The 11079-nt window shown below is 36.8% G+C and overlaps 1 protein-coding gene across 1 annotated transcript in view; it reads right to left on the reverse strand.

Annotated features, from left to right (window-relative positions):
• CFAP97 (cilia and flagella associated protein 97) overlaps window positions 1–11079 on the reverse strand; it is a 46783-nt gene that overhangs the window by 6486 nt on the left and 29218 nt on the right. The window contains exon 2 of the mRNA XM_042781994.1: window positions 7496–7764. Coding sequence (XP_042637928.1) covers window positions 7496–7764 — 269 coding nt within the window. The remainder of the gene's footprint in view (window positions 1–7495; window positions 7765–11079) is intronic.

Consider the following 11079-nt stretch of genomic DNA (forward strand, 5'->3'; position numbering starts at 1 on the left):
GCGAGAGTGGGCACCTCCCAGAACATTGTTTTGTGCCACTCCCAACAGAAATACTCCAGGTGGACACCTTCAGCAATCAGGAGCTCCTCAGTTGCTCATAGCAAATCCCACCTTGGAGTTTACAAAGACTTATGGGTAGAAAAGCCACACAAAGTAATTTACTATACCACAACATCTTTAAGGTATTTTACTGGGCAGAGTAACATTTGCTCTTTCATGATTATCCTACTAAATATCCACTGAGTTGTGCAGGTGTGGAATGGACATGATAGAAAATTTGTTATTTTCAGTTACCAAATTTTCCTTTACTAGTAGAAGTCTCAATATTTATTGAATTGCTCATTTCCTCACCTTTGGTTGAATGTATATTTTGTCATTTTTAAACACTAAGAATACTGCAATGCATATTCATTCATCAAGTATAACAAATTAATGTGATCAAAATCAATTTTGAAATAATTTGACAATAAGACAAAAAGTGAAACCATTCTGTAGCTGTGATATGTCAAATACATACAGAAACTCAGAGGAGGGAAGCAGAGAAATTACTTGATTAAGCTATCCAAATCACATGGAGATACATATGTCAGTCTGCATGAATAAAGTAAGAAAAAGTTAAGGAGCTGCAGTAGTGCAGTAGTTAAATGCTCGGCTGCTAACCAAGTTTGGTGACTGAAACCTACCCAGCAGTTCAGTGAGAAAAAGACCTGGTGATCTGCTCCCATAAAAATTACAGCTTAGAAAACCCTATGGGGCAGTTCTGTTCTGTCACATGAAACTGCTGGAAGTTGAAATAGACTCGAAAGCACCTAACAACAACAAAAAGAAAAAGCTTAACAAAGGACTTGAAATAGATATAGCTCTTGCTTATACAAGCAATATAAAAATATACGAACTAATTATAGTGTGAACAAGTCATCAATTTAGAACTCCTAGGTAAAACTCAGTGACAGTTTAAAATGCTTAACCACTTACAATAAAAGCATAATGATTAAATATGTAAGCTCTCCAGTCAGAATGACCTGGGTTTAAATCTTGGCTCTGCCACTGACTGTGTGCCCTTGGTCAAATTACTTGATAGGGATATCAACAATAAAATAACCTCAAAGAGTCAGTTGTAATAAGTGACATAATTCATATAGTTTTCAGAACAGTGCAAAGCATACAGTAAGGGCTTATTAAATATTAATGTCATCATTAATATTGCTTTGTACTAGTTTCTTATTGTTTTATGTGTAACAGTATTATCTTCCCAGCTAAGTTGTAAATCATAAGTGGAGCAGTATTTTATATTTTTCTTATAATCCTTGAAGTGCCTTACATAATTCAAATATGTTTAAAGAATTGAAAAACGGTAAGAATGGTTACTTATATTCAAATCCACATTTACCTAATCTTAGAAGTGTCACTCAAATCAGATTCTAATAATAAATCCCAGAATAGTTTGTCCAAATATATTTTTTACAACCAGGAAGTATCATTATATTTGGAAAGAAATTAATCCTGACCAGAAAGGTTAAAATAAGTAAGTGAACAAATGTATTAATAATTTCTGCCGCTGTTTGCAGAGGAGAGTGCTTCACTGTTTTCAATATGATGAAAAAAAGACCCTGTAAAGACATTGAAAAGTACCACAAATGCCCTATACTCAAAGAAAATCAGAATTATTGCTCTTCACATTTCGGCACAACTGGAGCCTTATTTAGTAATCATCAGCTTTATTTTAAAAATAATATGTGAACACAGGAATCCAGCTGGGAAAATTACGGTCTGCTGGTCTACTTTACTGTCTACTTATTAGTATTTCTCTGTATTTAAAAAAGATAACTTAGTAAGTGTTGTGGTTATGTTTGTGTGTCAACTTGGCTGGGCCTGGTTGAGTGGCTGGGCAGCTGGTGGTAGTTATTCCCCACGATGAGACTGGCAATCAACTCCATAGTGGGATCTACCACAAGCAGCTGAGTAGCTGCCTTTGGGATGTGGTCTGCTTCCTATATATAAGCAGAAGCCTTGGGAATGGTCTCTAGCCTATGGCATGCTTGGACTCTGCATGCAGTTGTGTTGTGCTCAGCAGCCTACTATGCTCTGCCAACCTCGGGACTTACAATGGACTTAAATTAATGGCCTGCCATGTGGTTTGGTAATATCAGGACTGCACCTTTTTACTTGTGAACCTTGGGGCTTCTCATCCTCAGCAGCCAGCAGCTGTCTGAATGAAGAAATGCCTCTAGCTCCAGTGGGCTGGGAGCAGAAGGCAGAGCTGGACTCTAAGGTTGAGGGGGTTTCACCCAGCCCCTAGAGCCTGGCAGAGCCTGGCACTTTGAACTTGGGACTTAAAGCCTCCAAATTGTAAGAATAAACTGTTTGTTAAGACCATCCCATTTGTGGTATATTCTTGTTAGAGTGGCACAAGGTAACCAGAACAGTAAGTAAAAATAATAATAAATTAACTTTTTAACTTGAGCTCTAGGCCTAATCTATAAAGAAAACAAAAATCCTCACAACTGGACCAATAAACAGCATCACGATAATGGAGACAAGACTGAAGATGTCAAAGATTTCATATTTCCTGGTACTATAATCAACACCAATGGAAGCAGCATTCAAGACATCAGATGACATATTGCATTGGGCAAATCTGCTGCAAAAAACCTCTTTCAAGTGCTGAAGAGCAAAGATGTCTCCTTGAAGACTAAGGTGTGGCTAACCCAAGCCATGGTATTTTCAATCACCTCATATGCATGGGAGAGCTGGACAGTGAATAAGGAAGAATTGATGCTTTTGAATTGTGGTGTTCGCAAAGAATGCTAAGAGTACTGCTAAAAGTACTCTTCTAGACTGCTAAAAGAAGTAAAAAATCTGTCCTGGAAGAAGTACAGCCAGAATGCTCCATGGAAGCAAGAATGGCCAGACTTTGTTTCACCTACTTTGGTCATATTGTCAGAAGGGACCATTCCTTGGAGGATATCATGCTTGGTAAAGTGGAAGGACAGCAAAAAAGGGGAAGGCTCTCAACAAGATGGACTGACATAGTAGCTGCAATGATGGGCTCAGGTATAGTAGGGATTGTAAGGCTGACACAGGACTGGTCACTATGAGTTGGAGATGACTAGACGACAACTAACAGGCCTAATCTTGATACATTGTCCAGGAAGTTTATTATCTTACTTCTTCCCTAACCTTGCTTCAATTACACCACCCTGCTTTCTTTCAGGGCTGAGGAAATTGACCCACATTTAAAAAAATGAAATAATCTCCTTTCTTCTTAGAGAATAAAGTAAGACTATAAAGTAAATGTCCTTATTAACCTCTCCCTTTCTGCTAAGATTATTCTAAGATGCTCTTTCAAAAAGTAAATTTTATCTTACATTCACAAAAAGATAAAGAGATATTGCTTAATAATATTTCAAACCTGATGAACTAAAAATTAGCCCTCTTTTTCGGAAGTAGTAAAGTTCTAAAATAACTGTCTATAGAAGGAAGGTTGGGCAACTTACTTCTGTAGGGATACCACCTCAGAAACCCAAAGAGGGGTCGCTATGAATCAGGACTGACTCCACGGCACATAACAACAACAACATAGGGAGTAAGCACATCCTGTACTGGATAAAACTAACTTTTTCTTTATTATTCTCATTATTTTGTTTGGATCTAATGAAAACCAAATAATATGAATACCAAACTTTACCAGATAAACCATATACTTTTAACTTTTGAGCACAGAACTAAATTGTGTATCTATTCTTTCCATGTACACCTCCTCTGCACAACAGTACTTTGTCTGGAGTTATCACAGACTCTGAATTGCTACCAAGGTAATATAAGAGTTCTAGAAGTGAACTACTGTATCATCATGCCTATTAGCCATTTGAATCTGTCCATTTGTGTCACTGGAGAGGCAGCAAATGAAAGAACACAAATCATAAAAATTATAAAGAAATGGATGTCACTTCTGAGGCCGACTTGACTACAAAATTATCTGTGTGTGCCTGTGTGTGTGTTTTAAATATAAACAAACTAGCAAGTAGATTAAAAAGTCTATCAGCTCACAATGAAGAATTAGGAATTAGCCAATATGGCTCCTAATAAAGAGTTTAGTAGGTGGCTAGTTATAAAAGAAATATACAAAAATTAATACTTACCAGAAGTAACCATTTGGAAAATGTAATGAAGAAAATTTTACACACAGTAGGTTAACAATTTATAGTTTTGAAGGACACTACCAAACCTTAGGTAGAGTACAAGAAGGTTTGAATAAATGGGAAGACATACTATATTTCTAGATAGGAAAGTAATATTTTAAGGATGTAAACCATTCTCCAATTAAAATGTAAGTTTAATATAATTCCAAAGAAAATAAACGAGAATTTTTTTTAACAAATAGAAGAAACAAAGTTGTCATGAAAATAGTCATGGAAAGTTTTTAAAAGATACAGGATAAGCTTGATTTTGATTTAGACATAAATCTGGAAGATTAACTTTCTTCACAATAACGTAATAAATGTTTTATTATTTTCATGTTTAGCTTTAAATTACTTTTTCACTACTGTATGAATTAGGCCTTTTTTTAATTATTCTTTTCTGTGTGTGTGGTAAATGTTTATAACATGCATTTGCCATTTTAACATTCTTTACATGCAATTTAGTGACATTAACTGTATTTCATCATATTGTTAAACCATCAGCATTTGGTTTACAACTTTTTCCATCAGCCCTGACAGAAGCTGTATGTCTCCTAAGAAGTGAGTCCCCTTACCTCCCTCCCTCCAACCTGTACCTGGGAAGCCACTGATAATCTTAACTCTGTATACATTTGCCTGTTCTAGATTATTTCATATAAGTCAATTCATCTAGTATTTGCATTTTTGTGACCAATTTAGTTCACTCAGCATCAAGGTTCACTTATTTTGTAGAACGTATCAGGAGCTCTGGTAGCATAGTGCCTAAGGCACTTGACTGCTCACCAGAAGGCTCGGAAGGAAGGTTGGGCAATCCTACTTCCGTAGTGATACTGCCTCAGAAACCCAAGGAGGGGTCACTATGAGTCGGGTCTGACTCCACAGTACATAACAACAACAACAACATTCTTGTAAGAACAGATAGGAGCTCTAGTGGCGTAGTGCCCAAGGCATCTGACTGCTAACCAGGGGGCTGGTGGTTCAAACCCACCAGCCACTCCTTGGAAGAAAGATTGGGTGACCTACTTGTCTTGATACTGCCTCGGAAACCCAAGAAGGGGTCACTATGAGTTGGATCTGACTCGAAGGCAGTGAGTTTGGTTTTTTTATATGAACAGATGCTTGACATTAACAGTTTAAACTTTCAAAACTAAACCCAAATATTTGTAACACACAGTAATATAAAAACTTTAATTAAAATGAATGAATCTTGAATACTTTTGTGATATGCACAAAGCTATCACACCAACCTCACTTCAACTTGCTTTGTTGTTACCTATTGTTGTTAGCTGCTGTCAAGTTGAATTTAACTCATGGTGACCCCATGTGTGCAGCACAGAACTGCTCCATAGGGTTTTCAAGGCTGTGACTTTTCAGAAGCAGATAACCTGGCCTGTTCTCTGAACTCAACTCTGGGTAAATTCCAACCACCAACCTTTCAACTAGTATTCAAGCACTTAACTGTTTACACCACTCAGGGACTCCACAATGAAATATAAAAACACATTTCTGTCAATCACTTCTGACTCATACCAACCCGTTAGGCAGAGAAGGACTGCCTCACAGGGTTTCCAAGGCTGTAATCTTTATAGAAGCACACTGCCACATCTTTGTCCTGCAGAGTAGATGATATGTTCCAACTGCCAACCTTTCAGTTAGCAGATATATGCTTAACCAGTGTGCCACGAAGAGTTCTACCACTGAAATATATTGAGAATTGATTTTAGAAGGTGTGTTAATTTTATTAGCTTTATAAAATATTTGAACTCTGAATTTGTATATTCATTAGGGTTCAATTTTAGTTTAAAGCCAAAGTTTCTGAAGCCAGATTACCTGGGAATTTAGTTACTCATTACTCTGTGTCTTTGGTCTAATAATTTAACTCCTCCAGGGCTGCCCACCCCCATCTATAAGATATGGATAAAAATGCTACCTATCTCAAAGAATTGAGAATACAAAAGGTTAATAGCAACATCATGATAAATGAAGCAAATACTGAAGTTGTCTAGGACTTCATTATACTTGGATCCACAATCAACGCCCATGGAAACAACACTCAAGAAATCAAACAACACAATGCATTGTTGTAAAAGACTTCTTTCAAGTGTTAAAAAGCAAAGATGTCACTTTGAATACTAAGGTGTGCCTGACCCAAACTAAGGTATTTTCAATCATCTCATATGCATGCCAACGATGCACAATGAATAAGGAAGACCTAAGAAGAACTGATGCCTTTCAACTATGGTGATGAGGAAGAATACTGATTATATCACGGACTGCCAGAAGAATGAACAAATCTGCCTTAGAAAAAGTACAGACAGAATGTTCCTTAGAAGTGAGATGGTGAGATTTCACTTTGTGTACTTTGGACATATTATCAGTCCCTGGGGAAGGACATCATTGATGCTTGGTAAAGTGGAGCATCAGCAAAAAAGAGGAAGACCCTCATAGACTGACACAGTGGCTCCAACATTAGAGGCTCAAACAATTGTGAAGATGGCACAGGACTGGGTAATATTTTGTTCTGTTGTACACAGGGCCACTGTGAGTTGGAACCAACTCAATGGCACCTATCTATAATGAAGCAAATATTGAAGTTGTACAACAACAACAAGGCTAGGTTTTTTTTCATCTATAAGATATGGATAAAAATGGCACCTATCACAAAGAATTGAGAGGTTACAAAAACCTAATATGTGGTAGACATTTTAACAATGCATTTAGTAAGAGCTCAGTAAATACCAGTGATTATTATGAACTGCAATTTATAAAGTAAATTACATGCTACAATCTTTTAAAATAGTCCCCATGTATATTCCTTTAGCTTATCAAAATGTAACTACATGATTTTCAATGTCTTTCATAACTTCAGTAACATATCCACCAAACTTGACCTCTTCCACAGTATGTCGTTATCCTTGAAAATAAATGATAGTATCGTTTCCAAAGACACAATCAAGTGAAATAGTTAGATTTAACTATTGATTGAATACTTCATAGAACATATAGTGTATCCGATCTTGGGATAATATATGCCCCACTACTGTAGTGATTTAACTGATCTGGTTAAATAAACAAAGGAACTCTCCCTGTTTTATTTTAAAATGTTCTCTCAAAATAGTCTACTGGATTAAAAAAAACACATATTGTACTTTCCAGGTTCATAGCTAAAACATCATGTATATTATGTCAGACAAATTTATATCTGCTTTTACATAATTAAGTCTGAAATACCGGCTGTATTTAAGTTTCCTGTAAGTTGGACTTACAAATCATTGCAAATTCATTTTCTTTAATGACTAAGATCAGTTACTTACCAAGTTTTCTCTTTCAATTCTTTGTTGTTCCCTCTGTCTGTTGAGTGCACTATGGTATAACTTAGGGGGATGACCAACTGATCTTCTAGGAATTGTACTTTTGCTTCCTGGTTTTTCAGCCTGTCTGGACAGTTCTTTCAAAAGCCTCTGATTTTCCCGATCAATCTGTCTCACCTCTTCTCTTGTGAAAGAGTAGTTTTTCCTAGGTGCTATTGGAGGTGGTTCCAAGTGATGTTTTTGTGGTCCCTTTTTTTCTAATTGCAGAAAAGCTACAGAAGTGACAAAAAAAAAAAAAAAAAGGAAAAATGGCTAAACAAAGTAGTACAGCATTATGATGGTAGAGGCTTTAATTCTTAAAAATAGGAACTATATTGATATCCATTCATGTATATTAATATATATATTAATACAATTACAGAATGCATGTAACTACATGTATTATGTAGTTATATAATACTTATAACTATATTATAAGGAGCTCTTGTGGCACAGTGGATAAGGCATCTGACTGCTAACCAGAAGGTCCAAAACAAACCAAACTCACTGCTGCTGAGTCCCATCCGACTCATAGCGACCCCTCCTTGGGTTTCTGAGACAGTATCACTACAGAGTAGATTGACCAATCTTCCTTCTGAGGAATGGCTGGTAGGTCTGAACCACTAGCCTTCTGGTTAGCAGTCAAATAAATGCCTTAGGCACCACACCTCCAGAGCAGTTCAAATCCACCAGCCACTCCGCAGAAGGAAGATGAGGCGATCTACTTCTGTAAAGACTTATAGCCTTGGAAACCCAACGGGTGTTGCTTTGAGTCGGAATTGACTAGACGGAGTTTGGTTTTATTGTATATTAATGATGTATATTAATGTTAATGGCATTTAGATTACAATTATGTAGGAAAACAATCTAAAGTGGCTTAGAGTTTATGTTTATTGGGGTCTTTGGCCATAAAGCTACACATAAATAATGAAAAGATTTTAATAATAAATGTGTACCTTACTGGTTCTTAACTCTAAACCAAACTCACTGCCATCAAGTTGATTCTGACTCACAGTGACCCTATAGGCATAGCAGAAATGGCCCATAGGGTTTTCAAGACTATAAATCTTTATGGACATAGACTGCCTCATCTTTCTCCCATGGAGCAGCTAGTGGATTAGAACTGCTGACCTTTTGGCTAGCAGCCTATCACTTTTAACCACTATGAGACCAGACCTCCTTAGGCAGGTATCATTTAGGAAAAATGCCATTTGTCATATCTGCTTTATTTCCCTAAGGTAGTTTAATAGCTGGGGAAGTTAGAAACCTCAGGTTTGAATCTACTATTACAATAATTGATTTTGGCAGTTTTTGTTAAGTGGAGGGCATACTTCAAATAAAAAATCCACAGCAATGAATGATGGAAACAATGACTATATGATAGTGACAACCAACCAATAATATTCTGAAACTATCAACTTACCTTGAAAAAATTTTACTATCAAATATTTATGGATCCAACACCATCATTAAATTATTACTAAGTCAAACACTTTATTTCTGATTAAACATAAGTCAAAATGAATACATTACAAAAGGAGTTTTTAACCAAGAAAATTATTTTGTTTCTATAATTATCAAATGAAATTTTTATCAACATGCCTAATTCTTAAACTTCCATATTACAATTTTTACTAATTCCCAATTATTACTAAACATTTACCAAAAGTTTCTAAAAATACTCAGTTTGCTCATTTTTTTCCAGGTTGTATAAGCACTAAAATTGAAAACACTGTATCAGATACATAGACTGACATCTCTTTTTTATGGTATTTTAAAAAGTAATCACTATTTGTTTTTGAGTACCTGTTTATGTTAATTCTTTTTACTTTAAGTAAAAATTTGTATAAGTCACTAAGAAAATATGTATAAGTAAAAAATTACAGTGTTAAAAGAATTTTACACTATCATTTGTTCCTTATGTATTCACAGTGCTATATGGGGAAGAGGGATTTTTAATCCCTATTTTAAAATGAGACTGGTGCAGATTAGTTAAACCAATTGGGCAAGTCACAAAAACAACAGTAACAGTTTCAGCAAGATGGCAGACTAGGCAGAAAGACTGCACAGACCCTCTTCAACAAACAAAAGGGAAACCTATTAACACAGACACAGAAGATAATCCTGGCCCCCTGAGCCTTGAACGCAAGGATATATAAATGGACTAAACCCCAACTAGCAGAAAAATTTGCGTGAAAATACCAAAAAAGGAGACATACGGAGCTGCGGTCTGGCAGCGACCCTGAGTGATCCTGACAGCTTGGAGATTCCCGAGTGTGGGTAGGACTTAAGAATTAACCTAAAAATCAGCCCTGCCAGCCTGGGACTGCATGGAGAACTGCTCCGGTGGCTGGGGAATAAATGGAGAAGGTGAAGAGAAAGGCGGGCTGAGCTGTGGACTTCTGCCGGTCCGGAGGACGCTGCCATTTTGAAGGTCTAAAAGCAGCTTGACTATTTTGGATAATTAAAGAGACAACGCTCTTGCAGATTCCTGGGGCTTAAGAACATGTTCTGCTTTTCAGCAACCCCAAGGACTCTCCTGACCTGCAAGATTGAAAAGGTATGACACTCCTCTTGTTACTCGTATACCCCACACCCGCTTGGTGAACGGAGGTGCAGCCATCCCCAACTTCCACCTACCTTCTGGGCCCACAGGAACTCCATAACACTCTGTGTGCTCAGATGGAACCTGGGTGCCCTGCCCTGTCCACCACCGATTTTTTATTTTTATTTTTCGCTTTCTTTTTCTGGTGATTAGTTTGCTTGTATTTGTTTTAAAACAACTATTATTATTAATATTTTTGTCCTTTTTACTATTTTTCTTAATCTTCCCCTCCCAGGTCCTAGTTTTCAGCATTTTTTCTTCTCCCTGTTCCTGGGTGAAACTTCTTTTTTTAGTTTTTTCTCCCCTTTTTTCTCGTGGTTAACCCTATTCCTTCTTTTTCTTTTTGCATTTTTCCCATTTTTTTCCCCTTCATTATTCTCCTTTTCTACTTTTTTTCTCTTAATGCTCTATCCCCAGATATTTGTTGTTTTTTCTTCTTCTTTTTTCCTTTTTTTGGCTACTGTTCCTGTATGATTACATGGCGTGTTTTTTGTCCATGTGCTTTTAGATTTTGAAGGTTATTCAATTGTAATTTGTGTCTAATTCAGTGGGAGACAACAACAGTCCCCATAAGACAAAACTATACCCATACCTCCTGCAACTTCACTTACTGAGCGACAGACAGCCACTACCTCCTTCTCTACCAACGGGCCAATGATAAAAAAACACCAAGAAGAGCTGGAATCACCCTTGGCTGCTCTTCACAAAAAGTTAACAGAGATCTAAATATAACAATGTCACGATGCCTCAGAGACAACAGACCATCACAGTCCACACAAAGCAGGAGAAAGTGGTAGAAACAAGGGAGCAGGATACAGACCCAGAACACATCCCTGAGGAAGAAGCAGCACTGGAACTCTCTGATAAGGAATTCAAAAGAATTATATTTAGGTATCTTCAAAGGATTGAGAGACAGACCAAAGAAAACACAGAAAAAACCTTA

Source organism: Orycteropus afer, unplaced genomic scaffold (genome assembly GCF_000298275.1).
Source record: "Orycteropus afer afer isolate SDZICR_OR568_19922 unplaced genomic scaffold, OryAfe1.0 scaffold00215, whole genome shotgun sequence".
NCBI classification, from domain to species: Eukaryota; Metazoa; Chordata; class Mammalia; order Tubulidentata; family Orycteropodidae; genus Orycteropus; species Orycteropus afer.